At 64.2% G+C, this 23956-nt stretch overlaps 1 protein-coding gene and 1 long non-coding RNA gene across 2 annotated transcripts; one reads left to right on the forward strand and one right to left on the reverse strand.

Moving 5' to 3' along the window:
* Positions 1–1163: 1163 nt before the first annotated feature.
* On the reverse strand, positions 1164–14885 carry TUFM (Tu translation elongation factor, mitochondrial). Its single transcript, XM_066984181.1, is given in 13 exon segments — positions 1164–1693; positions 2624–2743; positions 4149–4228; positions 4231–4299; positions 6943–7047; positions 7117–7249; positions 8942–9106; positions 10542–10646; positions 12031–12172; positions 12174–12195; positions 14323–14442; positions 14580–14624; positions 14733–14885. Coding segments are annotated over 13 exon segments (1317 nt in total). The 5' UTR covers positions 14770–14885; the 3' UTR covers positions 1164–1519.
* Positions 14886–19275: 4390 nt separating this feature from the next.
* Positions 19276–22457, forward strand: LOC136787075 (uncharacterized). Its single transcript, XR_010826807.1, has 3 exons — positions 19276–19404; positions 20603–20931; positions 22385–22457. It is a non-coding gene; the product is annotated as an uncharacterized lncRNA (long non-coding RNA).
* Positions 22458–23956: the final 1499 nt, after the last annotated feature.

Genomic DNA, 23956 nt, shown 5'->3' on the forward strand with positions numbered 1-23956 from the left:
TTACGGTGTCACCGCCACGGTGTCGTATCTGTCACGGTGTCACCGTCGTGGTATCGTCACCATCGCGGTGTCACCGTCACAGCGTCGCCATCGCGGTGTTGTCACCACGGTGGTGTCACCGTCACGGGGTCACCATCACAGCATTGTCACCGTCACGGCATCGCCATCGTGGTATTGTCACCATCACGGTGTCACCGTCACCATGTCGTAACTGTCACGATGTCACTGTCACGGTGTCCTGACTGTCATGGTGTCACCATCGTGGTATAGTCACCGTCACGGTGTCACCATCGTGGTATTGTCACCATCATGGTGTCACCGTCACCGTGTCCTAACTGCCACGGTGTCACTGTCATGGTGTCACCATCGTGGTATCGTCACTGTCACAGTGTAACCGTCACGGTGTCCTAGCTGTCGCGGTGTCCCCATCACCGTATCGTCACCACTGTGGTGTCACCGTCACGGTGTCCTAAACGTCATGGTGTTGTGTTGCGGTGTCACCATCGTGGTATCATCAGTGTCATGGTGTCCTAACTGTCACACTGTCACGGTGTCATTGTCACGGTGTCACCATCGTGGCATCATTGCTGTCACGGTGTCACGATCACACTGTCCTAACTGTCGCGGTGTCACCGTCACGGTGTCACAAGTGTCGCGGTGTCACTGTCACAGTGTCCTAACTCTCACAGTGTCACCATCGTGATATTGTCACTGTCACAGTGTCACCGTCACGGTGTCCTAACTGTCACGGTGTCACCATCACGGTGTCCTAATTGTCACGGTGTCATCACTGTCACGGTGTCACTGTCACGGTGTCACTGTCACAGTGTCCTAACTCTCACGGTGTCACCATCGTGGTATCGTCACTGTCACGGTGTCACCGTCACGGTGTCCTAACTGTTGTGGTGTCACTGTCATGGTGTTGCAAATGTCACGGTGTCACCGTCGCGGTGTCATCACTGTCACGGTGTCACTGTCACGGTGTTGCAAATGTCACAACGTCACTGTCACAGTGTCACTGCCACGGTGTCACCATCGTGGTATCATCACTGTCACGGTGTCCTAACTGTCACGGTGTCACTGTCACAGTGTCACTGTCACGGTGTCCCAAGTGTCACGGTGTCACTGTCACAGTGTCATTGCTGTCACGGTGTTGCCGTCACAGTGATGGTATCATCACTGTCACGGTGTCCTAACTGTCACGGTGTCACTGTCGCGGTGTCACTGTCACGGTGTCACTGTCACAGTGTCACCGTCGTGGTGTCCCAAGTGTCGTGGTGTCCTAACTGTCGCGGTGTCACTGTCGCGGTGTCACTGTCGCGGTGTCACTGTCGCGGTGTCACTGTCGCGGTGTCACTGTCGCGGTGTCACTGTCACGGCGTCACCGTTGCGGTGTCCCAAGTGTCACGGTGTCACTGTCGCGGTGTCCTAACTGTCGCGGTGTCCCCCCCTCACAGTATCCCCCACCGTCGCGTCCCCGTCCCCGCCGCGGCGTCCCCGCCGCCCGCCCCGGCCCCCCTCAGCCCCACTTGACGGCCTGGTCCTCGGGCTGCAGGGGCAGGGTGCTGGTGACGACGCCGGTGCCGATGGTGCGGGCGCCGTCGCGCAGGGTGAAGCGCTGGCCCTGCTCCAGCACCATCGGCTGCCGCAGCAGCAGGCGCAGCGTCGCGTCCTCGCCCGGCATCACCAGCTCCTGGGGGGCGGGGGGAGTGATGTGGGGCTGGGGGGCGATGTGGGGCTGGGGGGGGGGGATATGGGGCTGGGGTGGGGGATGTGGGGCTGGGGGGGATGTGGGGCTGGGGGGGTGGTTGTGGGGCTGGGGGGTGGTTGTGGGGCTGGGGGGGTGATGTGGGGCTGGGGGGGGATGTGGGGCTGGGGGGGGTGGTTGTGGGGCCGGGGGGGGGGGGATGTGGGGCCGGGGGGGTGGTTGTGGGGCCGGGGGGGGGGGATGTGGGGCTGGGGGGGGGGATATGGGGCTGGGGGGGGATGTGGGGCCGGGGGGGGGGGGGGATGTGGGGCCGGGGGGTGGTTGTGGGGCTGGGGGGGGATGTGGGGCTGGGGGTTGATGTGGGGCTGGGGGGCAATGAGGGGTAGTTATGGGGCTGGGGGGGATGTGGGGCTGGGAGGGATGTGGGGCTGGGAGTTATGGGGTGGAGGATGAGGAGGATGTGGGGTGGGGGGGTGGTTGTGGGGCTGGGGTGGGGGGATGTGGGGCTGGGGGGATGAGGATGTGGGGCTGGGGGGCGATGTAGGGCTGGGGGGTAGTTGTGGGGCTGGAGGGTGGGGCTGCGGGGGGGATGTGGGGCTGGGGGGGATGTGGGGCTGGGGGGGATGTGGGGCTAAGAGGTGGTTGTGGGGCTGGGGGGGTGGTTGTGGGGCAGGGTTATGTGGGGCAGCAGAAGGATGTGGGGCAGAGGACATGGGGAGGGGGGCATGGGGCCGGGGGTCTGGGGCAGGAAGTTGTGGGGTGGGAGATGTGGGGCAGGGGAAGGATGTGGGGCAGGGCTGTGTGGGGCAGGGATCTGTGGGGCAGGGACGTGTTGTGCAGGAAGGTGTGGGGCAGGGAGGTGTGGGGCAGGGCTGTGTGGGGCAGGGCTGTGTGGGGCAGGCCGTGGGGCAGCACCTTGTCGGGCGGCAGCAGCACGCGGCAGGCGATGTCCCAGGTGTGGGAGAACATCACGGGCGTGTAGTGCGCCACGAAGGGCTTGTGGCGGCCGCCCTCCTGCGGGCTCAGCACGTACACCTGCGGGCGGGGGCGCTGGGGGCGGCCCCATAGCGCCCCATGGCTGCCCCATAGCGCCCCATAGCGCCCCATAGCCGCCCCATAGCGCCCCATAGCTGCCCCATGGCTGCCCCATAGCCGCCCCATAGCCGCCCCACAGCACCCCATAGCGCCCCATAGCGCCCCATAGCCGCCCCATAGCCGCCCCACAGCGCCCCATAGCCACCCCATAGCGCCCCCATAGCCGCCCCATAGCCGCCCCACCGCGCCCCATAGCGCCCCATAGCGCCCCATAGCCGCCCCCACAGCCGCCCCACAGCCGCCCCATAGAAGCCCCAGGCTCACCCCACAGGGTGCTCGCTGCTGGTCTCCCGCTCCCGTTGTCCCCCCCACTGTTGCCCCCATCCCGCCCCACATCTCCCCTGCCCCACATCTCCCCCCACCCCACATCCCCCTGCCCCACATCCCCCTGCCCCACATCCCCCTGCCCCACATCCCCCGCCCCACAGCCCGTGTCCCACCCCCATCTCCTGCCCCATAACTGCCCCCAATCCCGTGTCCCGCCCCCACACCTCACCCCACACCCACCCCACATCCCTGCCCCACACCCACCCCACCTCCTGCCCCACACCCGCCCCACACCTGCCCCACATCCTCCCCCTCCATCCTCCTCTTTCATCCCTTGTCCCACCCCACACCACCCCCTATCTGCCCCACACCCTGCCCCACACCCCACCCCAGATCCCTGCCCCACATCCCTGCCCCCACACCCGCCCCATATCCAACTCACCTCCTGCCCCACACCCTGCCCCATAGCATGCCCCACACCCACCCCATATCCCTGCCCCACACCCGCCCCACACCCACCCCACATCTGCACCACATCCACCCCACCTCCTGCCCCACATCTGCCCCACACCCTCCCCCTCCATCCTCCTGTTTCACCCCTTGCCCCACCCACACCTGCCCCATATCTGCCCCACACCTGCCCCACACCCACCCCATATCCACCCCACATCTGCCCCACACCCCTGCCCCACAGCCACCCGACACCCACCCCACAGCCACCCCACATCCCTGCCCCACGCCTGCCCCATATCCAACGCACCTCCTGCCCCGCACCCCCCCCACACCCCACCGCACCCCCTGCCCCACATCCCTGCCCCCCACATCCCTGCCCCACATCCCTGCCCCATATCCAACTCACCTCCCTGCCCCACACCCACCCCACATCCCTGCCCCCATAGCCACCCCCACACCCGCCCCACATCTGCCCCACATCCACCCCAGACCCCTGCCCCACATCCCTGCCCCACACCCACCCCACATCTGCCCCACATCCACCCCACACCCCTCCCTGCCCCACATCTGCCCCACACCCACCCCATATCCACCCCACCCCCCCCCGCCCCACGGCGCCCCCCACCTGCGCCTCGACCTTCTGGTGTGCCCGCAGGGAGCCCGGCCTGCCCATCACCATCCCGCGCCGCACGTCCTCGCGCCGCAGCCCCGCAGCAGCGCCCCCAGGTTGTCCCCGGCCTCCGCCCGCTCCAGGCTCTTGTGGAACATCTCGATGCCTGGGGGGGGGATGTGGGGCGGGGTGTGGGGCGGGGGGCTATAGGGTTATGGGGCTATGGGGCTGTGGGGCTATGGGGCGGGGGTGTGGGGCAGGGGCTGTGGGGCTGAGGGTGTGGGGCTGGGGGTGTGGGGCTATGGGGCTGGAAGGGGTCAGCGCCATGGGGCAGGGGCTGTGGGGCTGAGACTTATGGGGCCGACACTTATGGGGCTGGCACTTATGGGGCTGGCACTTATGGGGCCGGCGCTTATGGGGCAGGTGCCATGGGGCTGACACTTATTAGGCTGGCACTTATGGGGCTGAGACTTGTGGGGCTCAGACTTGTGGGGCTGAGACTTATGGGGCTGGCACTTATGGGGCTGAGACTTGTGGGGCTGAGACTTGTGGGGCCGGCACTTATGGGGCTGACACTTATGGGGCCGGCGCTTATGGGGCAAATGCTGTGGAGCTGGCACTTATGGGGCAGGCGCCGTGGAGCTGACACTTACGGGGCCGGCACTTATGGGGCCGGCGCTTATGGGGCTGAGACATATGGGGCTGGTGCTTATGGGGCCAGCGCTTATGGGGCCGGTGCTGTGGGGCTGAGACTTATGGGGCCTGACACTTATGGGGCCGACGCTTATGGGGCTGGCGCTTATGGGGCCGGCAATTATGGGGCCAGCACCATAAGACTTATGCCACAGGTCTGACACTTATGGGGCAGGTTCTATGGGGCTGAGACTTATGGGGCCGAGACTTATGGGGCTGGCGCTTATGGGGCCGGCGCTTATGGGGCAGATGCTGTGGGGCTGAGACTTATGGGGCTGAAACTTATGGGGCTGAGACTTATGGGGCCAACACTTATGGGGCCCAACGCTTATGGGGCCGGCACTTATGGGGCGACACTTATGGGGCTGGCGCTTATGGGGCTGAGACTTATGGGGCTGAGACTTCTGGGGCCAGCGCTTATGGGGCTGAGACTTATGGGGCTGAGACTTATGGGGCTGAGACTTCTGGGGCCGGCGCTTATGGGGCTGAGACTTATGGGGCTGAGACTTATGGGGCCGACACTTATGGGGCCGGCGCTTATGGGGCAAATGCTGTGGGGCTGCCACTTATGGGGCAGGCGCCGTGGAGTTGACACTTACGGGGCTGGCACTTATGGGGCCAAGACATATGGGGCTGGTGCTTATGGAGCCAGCGCTTATGGGGCAGATGCTGTGGGGCTGAGACTTATGGGGCTGAGACTTGTGGGGCCTGACACTTATGGGGCCGACACTTATGGGGCTGGCGCTTATGGGGCCGGCAATTATGGGGCTGGCAATTATGGGGCCGGCAATTATGGGGCCAGCACCATAGGACTTACGCCACAGGTCTGACACTTATAGGGCAGGTTCTATGGGGCTGAGACTTATGGGGCTGAGACTTATGGGGCCGACACTTATGGGGCCGACACTTATGGGGCTGGCACTTATGGGGCCGACACTTATGGGGCCGACACTTATGGGGCTGGCACTTATGGGGCCGACACTTATGGGGCCAACACTTATGGGGCCGGCGCTTATGGGGCAGATGCTGTGGGGCTGAGACTTATGGGGCTGAGACTTATGGGGCCGACACTTATGGGGCCAACACTTATGGGGCCGGTGCTTATGGGGCTGAGACTTATGGGGCTGAAACTTCTGGGGCCGGCGCTTATGGGGCTGGCGCTTATGGGGCTGAGACTTATGGGGCCGAGACTTATGGGGCCGGTGCTTATGGGGCTGACACTTATGGGGCCGGCGCTTATGGGGCAAATGCTGTGGGGCTGGCACTTATGGGGCAGGCGCCGTGGAGTTGACACTTACGGGGCCGGCACTTATGGGGCTGCGCTTATGGGGCCAGTGCTTATGGGGCTGGTACCATAGGACTTACACCACAGGTCTGACACTTATGGGGCAGGTTCTATGGGGCTGAGACCTGTGGGGCTGAGACTTGTGGGGCCGAGACTTATGGGGCCGGTGCTTATGGGGCAAATGCTGTGGAGCTGGCACTTATGGGGCAGGTGCCGTGGAGCTGACACTTATGGGGCCGACACTTATGGGGCTGGTGCTTATGGAGCCAGCGCTTATGGGGCAGATGCTGTGGGGCTGAGACTTATGGGGCCTGACACTTATGGGGCTGAGACTTATGGGGCCGGCACTTATGGGGCCGGCGCTTATGGGGCTGAGACTTATGGGGCTGAGACTTCTGGGGCCGAGACTTATGGGGCCGGTGCTTATGGGGCAAATGCTGTGGAGCTGGCACTTATGGGGCTGGCGCCGTGGAGCTGACACTTATGGGGCCGGCACTTATGGGGCTGGTGCTTATGGAGCCAGCGCTTATGGGGCAGATGCTGTGGGGCTGAGACTTATGGGGCCTGACACTTATGGGGCTGAGACTTATGGGGCCGACACTTATGGGGCCGGCACTTATGGGGCCAGCACTTATGGGGCCGACACTTATGGGGCCGACACTTATGGGGCCGACACTTATGGGGCCTGACGCTTATGGGGCCGGCGCTTATGGGGCCGGCACTTATGGGGCCGGCGCTTATGGGGCCGACGCTTATGGGGCCGGCGCTTATGGGGCTGACACTTATGGGGCCGACGCTTGTGGGGCCGGCGCTTGTGGGGCCGGCGCTCACCCGTGACCACGGAGCGCAGGCTGCGGTTGTAGCCCAGGAACTCGCACTCGTCGCCCTTGCGGATGGTGCCGCGCTCCAGCGTCCCCGTCACCACCGTGCCGCGGCCTGGGGGGGGAGAACGTGTGGGGCGGGCCGTGGGGCGGCCGTGGGGCAGGCTGTGGGGCCGGGCCGTACCGGGGATGGAGTGCACGGTCTCGACGGGCAGCATGAAGGGCTTGTCGAGGTCGCGGGGCGGCAGCGGGATGTGGGTGTCGATGGCGTCCAGCAGCTTCAGCACCGACTGCTGGCCCAGCTCGGGGTCACGGCCCTGCGGGGGGACGTGTGGGGCTGGGTGTGGGGCTGGGTGTGGGGCTGGGGGCGTGTGGGGCTGGGTGTGGGGCTGGGGGGCAGGGAATGGGGAGAGATTTGGGGCAGGGAATGGGGGGGGAGGTGTGGGGTGGGGAGGTGTGGGGTGAGGGTGTGGGGCAGGGGGGGTTGTGGGGCGGGGATGTGTGGGGCAGGGAGGTGTGGGGCAGGGGTGTGGGGCGGGGATGTGGGGCTGGGGGGGCTGGGGGGTGTGGGGCAGGGGTGTGGGGCAGGGAGGTGTGAGGCTGGGGGGCTGGGGGGCGGGGTTGTGGGGCTGGGGGGCAGGGAGATGTGGGGCAGTGGGATCTGTGGGGCAGGGGTGTGGGGCCTGGGGGGGATCTGTGGGGCAGAAGATGTGGGGCAGGGGGAGGTGTGGGGCAGGGAGATGTGGGGCAGGACGAGGAGGTTGTGGGGCTGGAGAAGTTGTGGGGCGGGACGAGAACTTGTGGGGCACGACTTGTGGGGCAGGGGGGAGGCTGTGGGGCAGGAGGAGAACTTGTGGGGCGGGGAGGGGAGGCTGTGGGGCAGGACTTGTGGGGCAGGAGGAGGGAACGCCCCACGAGGCAGCACAACACCCGAACGCATCCCCCAGGTGCTCGCTATGGGGCAGCCTCTGGGCTCTATAGGGTGCTATGGGGCGCTATGGGGCGCTATGGGGCGCTATGGGGTGCCATGGGGCAGGCTATGGGGCAGACCTGCAGGGCGCAGAGCCGACGATGACGGGCGTGCGGTCGGGCCCCTCAGGGTGCCATGGGGCAGCCTCAGGGCTCTATGGGGCAGGCTATGGGGCACCATGGGGCGCTATGGGGAAGCCATGGGGTGCTATGGGGCAGGCTATGGGGCAGGCTATTGGGCGCTATGAGGAGCTATAGGGCGCTATGGGGCATGCTATGGGGTGCTATGGGGCAGGCTATGGGGCAGTATGGGGCGCTATGGGGCAGGCTACAGGGCAGGCTACGGGCATCCGTGGGGCGCTATGGGGCAGCTATGGGGTGCCATGGGGCAGGCTATGGGGCAGACATGGGGCTCTATGGGGCAGGGCCACCCCATAAGGCAGCACAACACCAGGGCACACCCCCAGGTGCTCGCTATGGGGCAGCCTCAAGGCTCTATAGGACACCATGGGGCGCTATGGGGCGTTATGGGGCAGGCTATGGGGCGCTATGGGGCGCTATGAGGCATCTGTGGGGTGCTATGGGGCAGCTACGAGGCAGCACAACACCAGAACGCATCCCCCAGGTGCTCGCTATGGGGCAGCCTCTGGGCTCTATACGGTGCTATGGGGCGCTATGGGGCGCCATCGGGCTCTATGGGGCAGGCTATGGGGCGCTATAGGGCATCTGTGGGGCAGCCATGGGGCAGGGCCACCCCACGAAGCAGCACAGCACTGGAACACATCCCCCAGGCCTTGCTGTGGGGCAGCCTCCGGGCTCTATAGGGCACCATGGGGCGCTATGGGGCAGGCTATGGGGCGCTATGGGGCAGGCTATGGGGCGCCGTGGGGCAGGGCCACCCCACGAAGCAGCACAGCACCGGAACACATCCCCCAGGCCTTGCTGTGGGGCAGCCTCCGGGCTCTATAGGACGCCATGGGGCACTATGGGGCAGGCTATGGGGCGCTATGGGGCGCCGTGGGGCAGGCTATGGGGCAGACCTGCAGGGCGCAGAGCGCGGAGCCGACGATGACGGGCGTGCGCTCGGCGTCGAAGCCGAACTCGGCCAGCAGCTCGCGCACCTCCAGCTCCACCAGCGGCAGCAGCTCGGGGTCGCCCACGGCGTCGGCCTTGTTGACGAACACCACCACGTGCCGCACCCCCACCTGCCCCACGCGGCGTCAGCGACCCACACGTGGGGGGCGGACCCAGAGGTGTGGGGCGGACCCATAGATGTGGGGCAGACCCACACGTGTGGGGCAGAGCCACGGGGAGGGGGCTGGGGCCCATAGAAGGGGGCTGGGAGCCATGGAAGGGGGGCTCGGGCTGACAGAAATGGGGCTGGGACCCATAGAAATGGGGCTGGGACCCACACGTGGGGGGCAGACCCATAGGTGTGGGGGCGGGCCCATAGGTGGGGGGCTCAGACCCATAAGTGGGGGCTCATGGCCCATAGAAGGGGGCTGGGAGCCATGGAAATGGGGCTCGGACCCATAGATGTGGGGCTCGGACCCATAGAAGGGGGCTCGGACCCATAGATGTGGGGCGGACCCATAGGTGGGGACTCAGACCCATAAGTGGGGGACTCAGACCCATAAGTGGGGGCTCAGACCCATAGGAGGGGGCTGGGGCCCATAGGTGTGGGGCTGGGACCCACAGAAAGGGGGCTGGGACCCCCACTTGTGGGGCTGCGCCCCCAACCCCTCCCCTTTCCCCCTTCCCGCCCCTCCCAGCCCCACAGCCCCTCCCCAAAGCACCCCCAGCCCCATAGCGCCCCACAGCTGCCCCACACCCACCCCACACCCTGCCCCATAGCGTGCCCCACACCCCAACCCACAGCCTGCCCCATAGCACCTCACATCCCACCCCACACCCTGCCCCATAGCTGCCCCACACCTGCCCCACATCCAGCCCCACACCCTGCCCCACAGCCGCCCCATAGCACCCCACACCCTGCCCCACACCCTGCCCCATAGCTGCCCCACAGCACCCCACCCCCTGCCCCACATCCGCCCCACAGCTGCCCCACTGTGTACCCCAGGTCCTGCCCCACAGCTGCCCCACATCCAGCCCCACACCCTGCCCCATAGCGTACCCCATATCCAGCCCCACACCCACCCCACATTGTGCCCCACACCCTGCCCCACACCCCACCCCATAGCACCCCACACCCTGCCCCACATCCAGCCCCACACCCTGCCCCATTGTGTGCCCCACATCCCACCCCATACCCCGCCCCACACCCTGCCCCACACCTGCCCCATAGCACCCCACACCCCGCCCCACAGCTGCCCCACGGCATGCCCCATAGCCACCCCACAGTACCCCACAGCCCACCCCACACCCTGCCCCATACCGCCCCACACCCTGCCCCACATCCCACCCCACACCCTGCCCCACACCTGCCCCACAGCACCCCACCCCCTGCCCCACAGCCCGCCCCATAGCGTGCCCCATACCACCCCAGGCCCTGCCCCCACCCCTGCCCCACCCCCTGCCCCATAGCGCCCCACATCCCGCCCCACAGCCCGCCCCATAGCTGCCCCACAGCGCCCCACAGCCCGCCCCACAGCCCGCCCCACAGCTGCCCCCGGCGCCCACCTGCTTGGCCAGCAGCAGGTGCTCGCGGGTCTGCGGCATCTGCCCGTCGGTGGCCGCCACCACCAGGATGCAGCCGTCCAGCGGGGCCGTGCCCGTGATCATGTTCTGGGGGCGAAACGAGGCGGAATTGGGCAAAACGGGGCAGGGGCGGGGGCAAAAGGGGGCAAAACGGGGACGGGATGGGGCAAAACGGGGGCAGGATGGGGCAAAACAGGGGCAGAAAGGGGCAAAAGGGGGACAAAAGTGGGGGCAGGATGGGGCAAAAGGGGACAAAAGGGGGCAGAATTGGGCAAAACGGGGCAGGATGGGGCAAAAGGGGGGCAGAATGGGGCAAAACGGGGGCAGAATGGGGTCAGAATTGGGCAAAACGGGGCAAAAAGGGGCAGGATTGGGCAAAAGGGGGCAAAAAGAGGCAAAACAGGGCAGAATTGGGCAAAACGGGGCAGAATTGGGGCAGAAAGAAAGGCACAGAATTGGGCAAAAAGGGGGGGTGGGGGGCAGGGGGGTTACCAATTGGGGGGGATCCCCAAAAACTGGGGGAAAAACGCCCAAAAATTGGGGGAGGGGAACCCCAAAAATTCAGGGGGGAAACCCCAAAAATTCAGGGGGGAAACCCCAAAAATTGGGAGAAAAACACCCAAAAACTGGGGGAAAAATGCCCAAAAATTGGGGAGGGGAACCCCAAAAATTCAGGGGGGAAACCCCAAAATTGGGAGGGGAACCCAAAAATTCGGGGGGATCCCAAAATTTGAGGGGCAATTCCAAAAATTCAGGGGAGGGGGATCCCAAAATTTGGGGTGAAATCCCAAAATCTGGGGGCAGGGAACCCCAAAACTTCGGGGGGGGAAATTCCAAAATTTGGGGGGGAACCCCAAAACTGGGGGGTGAAACCCCCAAAATCTGGGGGGAGAAACCCCGAAGAATTGGGGGGACCCCAAAAGGCTGTGGTGCCCCCACAGCGACCCCGTTACCCCATAGCGCCCCCCGTACCCCAACCCCCGACCCCACAAGGACCCCAAAACCCCAAATCTGACCCCAAAACCCCAAATCCGACCCCAAAACCCCAAATCCGACCCCAAAACCCCCCGCCTCGCCACGCTCACCGTGCTTTGAGCCCCCAACGCCCCAATATCGCGGCGCCCCCACCCCCTACCCCAACCCCATTGCCCTCCCTGACCCCGTACCCCAACCCCCGACCCTATAAAGACCCCAAAACCCCAAATCTGACCCCAAAACCCCAAATCCGACCCCAAAACCCCGAATCCGACCCCAAACCCCCCCCACCTTGACGTAGTCGGCATGCCCGGGGCAGTCGGTGTGGGTACGACACCGTCACCCCCTACCTCACCCCAACCCCACTCCCTTTCCTGACCCCGTACCCCTAACCCCGACCCCACAAGGACCCCAAAACCCCAAATCTGACCCCAAAACCGACCCCAAAACCCCGAATCCGACCCCAAAACCCCGAATCCGACCCCAAACCCCCCACCTTGACGTAGTCGGCGTGCCCGGGGCAGTCGGTGTGCGCGTAGTGGCGCCGGGCGGTGCGGTACTCCACGTGGGCGGCGTTGATGGTGATGCCCCGCGCCCGCTCCTCGGGGGCGCTGTCGATGGCCTCGTAGGGCCGGAACTGCGCCCCCCGCCTCCGACAGCACTGGGGGGGGGGGGTTGGGGGGGAATTAGGGGGGTTGGGGTTTTTTTGGGGGGTGGGGGGGGGGTTGGGGGACATCGGGGGGTTGGGGGGGATTTGGGGGTTAAATGGGGATTTATGGGATTTATGGGGTTTTGGGGGGGGATGCAGGGGGGTTTGGGGTTTTTTTGGGGGGGTGGGGGGCATCGGGGGGATTTGGGGGGGGGATTTGGGGGGGTTAAATGGGGTTTAGGGGGATTTATGGGGTTTATGGGGTTTTGGGGGGGGGATTCAGGGGGGTTTGGGGTTTTTTTGGGGGCTGGGGGGTTGGGGGGCATCAGGGGGGGTTGGGGGGATTTGGGGGGATTTGGGGGGGTTAAATGGGGTTAAATGGGGATTTATGGGATTTATGGGGTTTTGGGGGGGGGGGGGGTTCAGGGGGGTTTGAGGTTTTTTGGGGGGGGTGGGGGGGGGGTTGGGGGGCATCGGGGGGGATTTCGGGGGCAATTGGGGGGATTTGGGGAGGTTAAATGGGGTTAAATGGGGATTTATGGGATTTTATGGGGGGGATTAGGGGTTTTCGGGGGGAATTCAGGGGGGTTTGGGGTTTTTTGGGGGGTGGGGGGGGTTGGGGGGCATCGGGGGGCATTTCGGAGGCAATTGGGGGGATTTGGGGGGGTTAAATGGGGATTTATAGGGTTTTGTGGGGTTTTGGGGGGAATTCAGGGGGTTTTGGGGTTTTTTTTGGGGGGTGGGGGGGGGGTTGGGGGACATCGGGGGGGTTTGGGGGGGGTTTCAGAGGGGATTTGGGAGGGGGGTTAAATGGGGTTAAATGGGGTTTTGGGGGGGAATTCAGGGGGTTTGGGGTTTTTTAGGGGGCTGGGGGGCATCGGGGGGGATTTGGGGGGGGGTTAAATGGGGTTTTGGGGGGAATCCAGGGGGTTTTGGGGTTGTTTTGGGGGGTGGGAGGGGGTTGGGGGGCATCGGGGGGGCTTGGGGGGATTTGGGGGGGTTAAATGGGGGGAATTCAGGGGGTTTGGTGTTTTTTTGGGGGTTGGGGGGGTTGGGAGGGGATTTGGGGGGTTAAATGGGGTTTAGGGGGGATTGATGGGGACTTAGGAAGATTTATGGGGTTTTATGGGGTTTTGGGGGGATTCAGGGGGTTTTGGGGGGGAATACAGGGGGGTTTGGGGTTTTTTTGGGGGGGGGTGGGGGGGTTTCAGGGGGATTTGGGGGGTTAAATGGGGTTTTGGGGGGAATTCAGGGGGGTTTGGGGTTTTGGGGGGGCTGGGGGGGTTGGGGGGCATCGGGGGAGCTTGGGGGGTTAAATGGGGTTAAATAGGGATTTATAGGGTTTTATGGGGTTTTATGGGGTTTTGGGGGGATTCAGGGGGGTTTGGGGTTTTTGGGGGGTGGGGGGGGTTGGGGGGCATCGGGGGGGTTGGGGGGTTGGGGGGGTTAAATGGGGTTTAGAAGGGATTTATAGGGACTTACGGGGTTAAATAGGGTTTAAGGAGGATTTATGGGGTTTTGGGGGGAATTCAGGGGGTTGGGGTTTTTTTGGGGGGTGGGGGGGCGGGAGGGGGGGGTGGGGGGCTTAAATGGTGTTAAATGGGGTTTTGGGGGGGGATTCAGGGGGTTTTGGTTTTTTTTTGGGGCGTGGGGGGGGGGGGGGGGTGGGGGCTTTGAGGGAACTTTGGGGGGGGGTTAGCCCCCAACCCCCCCCCCCCCAATTCCCCCCCCCAGGACCCCCCCAACCCCCTACCCTCCCCCCCCAACCCCCCCCCCACAACCTCCCCAGGACCCCCTCCCCTCCCCCCCCACGACCCCCCCCAGACCCCCCCCAGCACCTCCTCCCCTCCCCCCACGACCCCCTCACCCCCCCCCAAAACCCCCCCAGCCTCCCCCCTCCCCCAACCCCCCAAGACCCCTCCCCTCCCCCTCTTTCCCCTCCCCCTTCCCAACCCCCCCAACCCCCCTCCCCCCAACACCCCCCCCCCAAAACCCCCAGGACCCCTCCCCCCTCCCCCCACCCCCCCACGACCCCCCCAGCCCCTCCCCTCCCCCCAGGACCCCTCCCCTCCCCCCAACCCCCCCAGCCCCCCAGGACCCCCCCCCTCCCCCCACCCCCCCCGCCCTCCCCCCCCTCACCGCGGGTGATGGCGGCGGTGAGCGTGGTCTTGCCGTGGTCCACGTGCCCGATGGTGCCCACGTTGAGGTGGGGCCGGTCCCGCACGAAGCTCCGGGCCTCCGCCGCCAGCCAGGCCCCCCTAAAAGAAAAAGTTAAAAAAAAATCCCGAAAAACTCGTCAAAAAACCGAAAAAACGGCCAAAAGGCCGCCGAGACTCTATGGTAGGCGCGGCGGCGCTCTAGCCCGCCCGGAGGACTCGGCTCTATGGTCGCACTCACCGAAATGGCCGCCGCCCCCCAGCGAGGCCGCAGCGGGTTCAAACCTGAGGGAAAAGGGAAAAGCGGCTCCGGGACCCTTCCGCCGAGCTCCGCCGCCCCCCCGAAGCGAGCCCAAAACCGCCCGAACTCGCCCCAAAAATCCGGCCCCTCACCGCCCGCCGCCCGCAGGAGCGCGGAGGGCAGCGCCATCTTGCCCTCCTCCCGCGCCGGATGTGACGTCGCAGCCCGCCCCGCGCGCTTCTTATAGGGGGCGCTCTAGGACTCGGGGGCGGGCTCGTCTCTGTGGCCTTGGAGGACCGAGGGGTGGACGGAAGGAGCCGAAGCGGGGCGGAAATTGCCGAAGGGTTCCGAAGGCGGGGAGGGGGGGGGGGGCTCCGAGCGGAGCCGGAAGTAGCCGAAGGGGCCCCGAGGAGAGCCGGAAGTAGCCGAAGGCGGGCTCCGAGGACTGACGGAAATACCCGAAGGGGCCTCGGGGAGTGACGGAAATACCCGAAGGGGCCTCGGGGAGTGACGGAAATACCCGAAGGGGGTCCCGAGCACCCCCCATAGGGCGCCCGTCACCCCATAAAGCCCCCAAATCCCACCTAATTGCCCCAAAATCCCTCGTAATCAACCCAGAAATCCTCATAATCACCTCAAAGTCTGTCATAATCACCACAAAGTCTGTCATAATCCCCCCAAAATACCCCAAAAATCCCCCCAAACCCCTCACAGACCCCATTACCCTATAACCCCCATCACCCCATAAACCCCAAATACCCCCAAAACCCCATAAACCCCCCAAAACCCCCAAAACCCCATAAACCCCCCAAAACCCCACCCCCACCCCAGGAAGTGTCCCGGGGGGGGGGAGGGGGGAAGTGATGTCATCACCGGGGGGGGGAAGACAAAAATCCCAAGGGGGGGCCAAAAAAAAAACCCCAAATAGGTTAAAAAACAAAGGGGGGAGGGGAAATCCCATATGGGGGGGGGACAAAAACCCTAAAGAAGGGGGGACAAAACCCCAAAAGGATGGCGGAAACCCCATAGGGGTGGAAAACCCCATCAGGGCGGCAAAAACCCTATAAGGAGGGGTAACAAAAACCCTATAGGGCCGACAAAAACCCTATAGGGCCGACAAAAACCCTATAGGGCCTAAAAAACCCTATGAGGCCTAAAAACCCTATGAGGCCTGAAAAAAAATCCTATAGGGCTGCCAAAGACCCTATAAGGCTTATAAGGACAGAAAAAAATCCTATAGGGCCGCCAAAAACCCTTATAGGGCCGACAGCAAACCCTATAAGGCCTAACGAAACCCTACAGGCCTGAAAACCCCTATAAGACCTAATAAAAATCCTATAAGGCCTACAAAATCCCTATAAGGCCTACAAAATCCCTATAAGGCCTAAAAAACCCTATAAGGCCTAAAAAAAAAACCCTATAAGGCCTAAAAAAAAACTATAAGGCCTAAAAAAAACCTATAAGGCCTAAAAAAAAACCCTATAAGGCCTAAAAATACCCTATAAGGCCTATAAAAAACCCTATAAGGCCTACCAAAAGCCCTATAAGGCCTAAAAATACCCTATAAGGCCTAAAAAAAAACCCATAAGGCCTAAAAAAAAAACTATAAGGCCTAAAACCCTATAAGGCCTACCAAAAGCCCTATAAGGCCTACCAAAACCTTATAGGGCCACTGAAAACCCTTACAGGGTTGACAGAAATCCCTATAGGCCTAACAAAACCCTATAAGGCCTAAAACAACCTGTAAGGCCTCACAAAAAAAAACATAAAACCTAACAAAAACCCTACAGGCCTAAAAAACCCTCTAGGGCCTAACAAAACCCTACAGGCCTAAAAAACACCTATAAGGCCTACCAAAAACCCCATGAACCTAACAAAAATCCTACAAGGCCTACCAAAAACCCTATAAACCTGATAAAAACCCTATGAGGCCTAAAAAAGAATCCTATAAGGCCTAATGAAACCCTATAAGGCCTTAAAAAAATTATAAAGCCTACCAGGCACCCTATAAGGCCTAAAAAACCCTATAAAGCCTACCAAAAACCCCATAAAACCTACCAAAAACCCTATAGGGCCTAACAAAACCCTACAAGCCTAAAAAGAAACCTATAAGGCCTACCAAAAACCCTATAAAGCCGATAAAAACCCTATAAGGCCTAAAAAAGAATCCTACAAGGCTTAAAAAAGCCCTATAAGGCCTAACGAAACCCTAAAAGGCCTAAAAAAAAAATATAAAGCCTACCCGAAACCCCCATAAGGCCTAAAAAACCCCATAAGGCCTAAAAAAACCCATAAGGCCTAAAAAACCCTATAAGGCCTAAAAAACCCTATAAGGCCTACCAAAAACCCTATAAGGCCTACCAAAAACCCCATAAAACCTAACAAAACCCCTATAAAGCTTATCAAAAACGCTATAAAACCTAACAATAACCCTATAAAACCCAACAAAAACCCTATAAAGCCTACCAAAAACCCTATAAAACCCAACAAAAACCCTACGGGGCCTACCAAAAACCCTATAAAACCCAACAAAAACCCTACGGGGCCTACCAAAAACCCTATAAAACCCAACAAAAACCCTACGGGGCCTACCAAAAACCCTATAAAACCCAACAAAAAACCCTACGGGGCCTACCAAAAACCCTATAAAACCCAACAAAAACCCTACAGGGCCTACCAAAAACCCTACAGCGCCGCCGCTGCTCAAAAGGCCCAAACCGCCCCAAAACGTCCCCGCCCCCTCCCCCTCCAGGCGCCACCTGCGGGGTCCCCGGGGACGCGGTGCCGGGTTATAGGGCCGTGACGGTTATAGGGCCGTGACGGTTATAGGGCCGCGACGCGACGCGGCCCTATAAGGGGAAGATGGCGGCCGCGAGGGTGCTGGGGGCCCTCGTGGTGCTGGGGGTTGGGGGCCGGGACCCCCGGGGGTGCTGAAGGTCACGGTCACAGGTATGGGGGCGGTTATAGGGTTTTGGGGTCGGTTACGGGGTTTTGGGGGCGGTTATGGGGTTTTGGGGGCGGTTATAGGGTTTTGGGGTTTGGGGGGTTGGGGTCGTTGGGATTTGGGGTCTGGGGATGTGGGACAAGGTTGGGAGGGGAGCCCTGGAGACAGGGACACAGGTTTTGGGGTCGGTTATGGGGTTTTGGGGTCGGTTATGGGGTTTTGGGGGCGGTTATAGGGTTTTGGGGGTGGTTATAGGGTCAGGGGTTGGTTATAGGGTTTTGGGGTCGGTTACGGGGTTTTGGGGTGGTTGGGGGGGCGGTTATAGGGTCGGGGGTTATGGGGTTTTGGGGGCGGTTATGGGGTTTTGGGGTGGTTGGGGGGGGGTGCTTATAGGGTTTTGGGGTCAGTTATGGGGTTTTGGGGTCAGTTACGGGGTTTTGGGGTGGTTGGGGGGTGGTTATGGGGTCGGGGGGCGGTTACGGGGTTTTGGGGTCGGTTGCGGGGTTTTGGGGTGGTTGGGGGGCGGTTATGGGGTCGGGGGGCGGTTACGGGGTTTTGGGGGCGGTTTATGGGGTTTTGGGGTGGTTGGGGGTCAGTTATAGGGTTGGGGGGCGGTTATGGGGTTTTGGGGTCAGTTACGGGGTTTTGGGGTCGGTTATGGGGTTTTGGGGTCGGTTATGGGGTCGGGGGGCGGTTACGGGGTTTTGGGGTCGGTTTATGGGGTTTTGGGGTCAGTTACGGGGTTTTGGGGTCTGGGGCTGTGGGGGTGCGGCCCCGTTTTGGGGTCTCTCCCCCCGGCCCCCCTGACCTCCTGCCCCTCTTTCTCCCCCCCCTTTCTCCCCCCACCCCCATTCCCCCCCTTATTGCCCCCCATTGTGCCCCCCCACTAATTACCCCCCATTAATGACTCCCCCATTAATCACTCCCCCCATTAATCACCCCCAATTTAATTATCCCCCATTTACCCCCCATTTAATCACCCCCCATTTAATTACTCCCCATCACCCCCCAAATTTGCCCCCCTTTAATTGCCCCCCTTTAATTACCCCCCTTTAATTACCCCCCATTTAATTACCCCATCACCCCCATTTAATTACCCCCAATTATTAATTACCCCCCATTTAATTCCCCCCCAATTCCCCCAATCACCCCCCCAATTATTAATTACCCCCTTTTAATTACCCCCCATTCCCCCAATCCCCCCATTTAATTACCCCCATTTAATTACCCCCCATTTAATTACCCCCCAATCACTCCCCCATTTAATTACCCCCCAATCCCCCCATTTAATTACCCCGATTTAATTACCACCCCATTTAATTACCCCCAATCACCCCCCCATTTAATTCCCCCCAAATTCCCCCCCATTTAATTACCCCCCCCCAATCCCCCCCCATTTAATTACCCCCCCATTTAATTACCCCCCAATCCCCCCCATTTAATTCCCCCCATTTAATTACCCCCATCACCCCCCCATTTAATTACCCCCAATCCCCCCATTTAATTACCCCCCCCATTTAATTACCCCCATCACCCCCCCATTTAATCACCCCCCATTTAATCCCCCCCAATTAATTACCCCCATCTAATTACCCCCCCAGTGTCCCACCCCGCCGTCCTCCCCTGCTGGGGCCCCCCCCCGGCCCCCCCGGCCCCCCTCCCCCCCCGGGCGCTGCCCCCCGCCTGCTCTGGGTGCGGGTGGGGGGGGGGGGGGGGGGGGCGCCCCCCGCTGGCCCTGGCGGGGGGGGGGGGGCGTGGGGCTGGGCGCGGGGGGGGCGCTGCTGCTGCCCCGCGTGGGGCCCCCCACGCCGGGGTCTACGTCTGCAGGGGGCCGGGGGGGGGGGGCCGCCACCGGGCCCTGCTCAACGTCGGGGGCAGCCGTGAGTGGGGGGGGGGGGGCGGGTGTGGGGGGGGGGGGGCAAGTTGTTTGGGGGGGTGGGGGGTAAAAGGGGGGGGTGGGGGGGGGGTGGGGGGATTTGGGGGGAAATGGGGGGGTTATGGGGGGTTACGGGGGGTAATTGGGGTGGGGGGGCACCAGGGGGCAAATTTGGGGTGGGGGGGGCAAATTTAGGGGGGGGGTAAGGGGGGGTGAAAGGGGGGCTGGGGGGGTTAAAGGGGGATTTGGGGGGTACGGGGGGGTAACTGGGGGGGGGGCACCGGGGGGCAATTTTTTTGAGGGAGGGGGTCCGGGGGGGTCAAATTTGGGGTGGGGGGGCAAATGGGGGGGTTGGGGGAGCAAAATGAGGGGCGTTGGGGGGTAATGGGGGGTATGGGGGCACTGGGAGGGACTGGGGGGCACCGCAGGGGCCATGTTGGCCTGTACTGGTCTGTACTGCTCTGTACTGGTCTGTACTGGTCTGTACTGGTCTGTACTGGGCAGGGCCATTGGGCTGTGCTGGGCTATAATGGGGCCGATACTGGTTTATACTGGTTTATCCTGGTCTTTACCAGCCTGTACCAGTCCGTACTGGTTTATACTGGGCCATACTGGCCCATACCAGTCCGTACTGGTCTATACTGGTTTATACTGGCCCATACTGGCACATACCAGTCTATACTGGCCCATACTGGTTTATACTGGCCTGTAACAGTCCATGCTGGCCCATACCAGACCGTACTGGTCTATACTGGTTTATACTGGCCCATACTGACCCGTACTGGGCCGTACTGGTTTATACTGGCCCGTACTGAACCGTACTGGTTTATACTAGTCCATACTGGTTTATACTGGCCCATACTGGCCTGTACTGACCCATACTGGTTTATACCAACCTGTACTGGGCTGTACCGACCCGTACTGGCCCATACTGGCCCGTACTGGCCCGTACCGACCTGTACCGACCCGTACTGGCCCGTACTGGTTTATACTGGCCCATACTGGACCGTACTGACCTGTACTGGTTTATACTGGCCCGTACTGACCCGTACTGGCCTGTAGTGGTTTATACTGGCCCATACTGGACCGTACTGATCTGTACTGGTTTATACTGACCTGTACTGGCCTGTACTGGTTTATACTGGCCTGTACTGACCTGTACTGGTTTATACTGGTCCTTACTGGTCCATACTGGCCCGCAGGCACCCAGTACGTCGCCGTCTCCCCGGGCTCCTCCGTCACCCTGCGCTGCCCCGTGGCCACGCCCCCTCCGCAGGCCCCGCCCACCCCGGAGGCCACGCCCCCTCCGCAGGCCCCGCCCACCCCGGAGGCCACGCCCCCTCCGCAGGCCACGCCCCCCGGGAACTGGACCCCGCCCCCCGCGCGCTGGTTCCACCGCGGGCGGCCCCTGCCCCGCCCCCTGGCGGAAGGGGCGGGGCTTCGGCTGCGCCACGTGGGGCGGGCCCAGGCCGGGCGCTACGACTGCGCCGGGGGCGGGGGAGGGGCGGCACCGTGCACGTGGTGCTGGGCGGTGAGCGGGGGCGGGGCCTCGGGGAGGGGGCGGGGCCTCCATGGAGGGGGCGTGGCCTCGGGGGAGGGGCGGGGCCTAGAGGGAGGGGCGGGGCCTGGGGGAGGGGGCGGGGCCTAAAGGAGAGGGCGGGGCCTGGGGGAGGGGGCGGGGCCTAGTGGGAGGGGCGGGGCCTAGAGGGAGGGGCGGGGCCTGGGGGAGGGGGCGGGGCCTAAAGGAGAGGGCGGGGCCTGGGGGAGGGGGCGGGGCCTGGGGGAGGGGGCGGGGCCTAAAGGAGGGGGCGGGGCCTACGGGGAGGGGGCGGGGCCTGGGGGAGGGGCGGGGCCTAAAGGAGGGGCAGGGCCTAGAGGGAGGGGGCGGAGCCTAGAGGGAGGGGCGGGGCCTAAAGGAGGGGGCGGGGCCTGGAGGGAGGGGGCGGGGCCTGGGGGGAGGGGCGGGGCTTAGAGGGAGGGGACGGGGCCTAGAGGGGGCGGGGCCTGGGGGAGGGGCGGGGCCTAGAGGGGGCGGGGCCTAGAGGGAGGGGGCGGGGCCTCCAGGGAGGGGGCGGGACATGGAGGGAGGGGCGGGGCCTCCAGGGAGGGGCGGGGCCTAAAGGGGGAGGGGGCGGGGCCTGGGGGAGGGGGCGGGGCCTGGAGGGAGGGGCGGGGCCTGGGGGAGGGGGCGGGGCTTAGAGGGAGGGGGCGGGGCCTAGATGGAGGGGGCGGGGCCTAGAGGTAGGGACGGGGCCTCGGAGGGAGGGGCGGGGCCTAGAGGGAGGGGGCGGGGCCTGGGGGAGGGGCGGGCCTATGGGGAGGGGCGGGGCCTCGGGGAGGGGCGGGGCCAAGAGGGAGGGGGCGGGGCCTACGGGGAGGGGCGGGGCCTCGGGGAGGGGCGGGGCCAAGAGGGAGGGGGCGGGGCCTACGGGGAGGGGGCGGGGCCTGGGGGGAGGGGGCGGGGCCTCCCAGGGAGGGGCGGGGCCTGGAGGGGGAGGGGGCGGGGCCTGGAGGGAGGGGGAGGGGCCTAAAGGGAGGGGCGGGGCCTGGAGGGAGGGGGCGGGGCCTAAAGGAGGGGGCGGGGCTAAGGGGGCGGGGACTCAGGGCTGGGGTTAAAGGGGGCGGGGCCTAAAGGGGGCGGGGCCTAAAGGGGGCGGGGTGTTAGGGGTGGGGTTAAAGGGGCTGGGGGCGGGGCTTAGAGGGGGCGGGGCTTGGAGGGGGCGGGGCTAAAGGGGGCGGGGCTTGGAGGGGCGGGGCTAAAGGGGCGGGGCTAAAGGGGACGGGGCTTGGAGGGGCGGGGCCAAAGGGGGCGGGGCTTGGAGGGGGCGGGGCTAAAGGGGCGGGGCTTGCAGGGGGAACGGGGGGGTCGGGGGATTTTTTAATTTAATTTAATTTTAATTTTAATTTTAATTACTTTGAATTTTTAATGTTTTCGTTTTCCCTTTTCCCGTTTTCCCCTTTTTCACCCCAAATCCCCCCCCCAGGCGCCGTGCAGGTGTGGGCCCCCCAGGGGGCTGGGCCGAGCTCCCCTGCGGCCAACCCAAAAGCGGGGGGGGGCCCCCCTCCCCCCGCCTCGGTCACGTGGTGGCGGCTGGGGGGGGAGGGAGGGGTCTCCTCCCCCTCCCCCTCCCCCTCCCCCTCCCCCCCCTCCTGCGGGGGTGGGCGGCGCCGGGGGCGGGGCTGGGCCCGGGGGGGCCTGGCCCTGGGGGGGCGACGTGGGGGCAGGCGGGGGTACCGCTGCCTCTGGGCGGGGGGGGGCCCCTCCCCCACCACCCCCCCCGGACGACGACGACGACCCCCCCCCTTCGAGGACCCCCCCCACCCGGGGACCCCCCCCCCTCGGGGACCCCCCCAATTCGGGGACCCCCCCTTTCGGGGACCCCCCCAGTTCTGGGGGCCCCCCGCCCCGAATTCGGGGACCCCCCTGGAAAGGGGTCCCCCCGGCCCCTCCCCTCCGGGGACCCCCCCCAAAAATCCGGGACCCCCCCCGAAAAATTCGGGGACCCCCCCAAAAGGCCGGGACCCCCCCCCCAAAAATCTGGGAGCCCCCGAAAGGATCCGGGACCCCCCCAAAAAATCAGGGGACCCCCCCCAAAAATTTGGGGACCCCCTCAAAAATTCGGGGACCCCCCAAAAATCCGGGACCCCCCCCCGAAAAATTCGGGGACCCCCTAAAAAATTTGGGGACCCCCCCCAAAGATCCGGGCCCCCCCCCGATCCGGGGCCCCCCCCCTCCCCTTGGTTTCGGGACCCCCCTTCTTTTGGGACCCCCCCTCCTTCTGGGGGGGCCCCCACTTCGGGGAGGGGGGGAGGGGAGAAGGGGGAGGGGGAGGGGCGGGGGGCCCCCCCGATTTTGGGAGCCCCCCCCGGGAACGGCAGCGGCTGGCGGGACGTGGAGCTGGAGGTGGTGGGGCCGGACGGTGAGGGGGGGCGGGGGGGGCGGGGGGGGTTACGGGGTCACGGGGGTACGGGGTCACGGGGGGTTACGGGGTCACGGGGGGTTATGGGGTCACGGGGGGTTACGGGGTCACGGGGGGTTATGGGGTCACGGGGGGTTACGGGGTCACGGGGGGTTGTGGGGTCACGGGGGGGTTATGGGGTCACGGGGGGTTGTGGGGTCATGGGGGGTTACGGGGTCACGGGGGTTATGGGGTCACGGGGGGTTACGGGGTCACGGGGGGTTATGGGGTCACGGGGGGTTACGGGGTCACGGGGGTTACGGGGTCACAGGGGTTATGGGGTCACGGGGGGGGTTGTGGGGTCATGCGGGGGTTGTGGGGTCACGGGGGGTTGTGGGGTCACGGGGGGTTATGGGGTCACGGGGGTTACGGGGTCACGGGGGGTTATGGGGTCACAGGGGGTTACGGGGTCACGGGGGTTGTGGGGTCACGGGGGGTTGTGGGGTCGGGGGGGGCGTTATGGGGCCACGGGGGTTATGGGGTCACAGGGGGTTACGGGGTCACGGGGGGTTACGGGGGTCACGGGGGTTACGGGGTCACGGGGGGGTTGTGGGGTCACGGGGGGGTTACGGGGTCACGGGGGGTTACGGGGTCACG

The sequence above is a fragment of the Anser cygnoides genome, chromosome 28 (genome assembly GCF_040182565.1).
Source record: "Anser cygnoides isolate HZ-2024a breed goose chromosome 28, Taihu_goose_T2T_genome, whole genome shotgun sequence".
Lineage (NCBI taxonomy): Eukaryota > Metazoa > Chordata > Aves > Anseriformes > Anatidae > Anser > Anser cygnoides.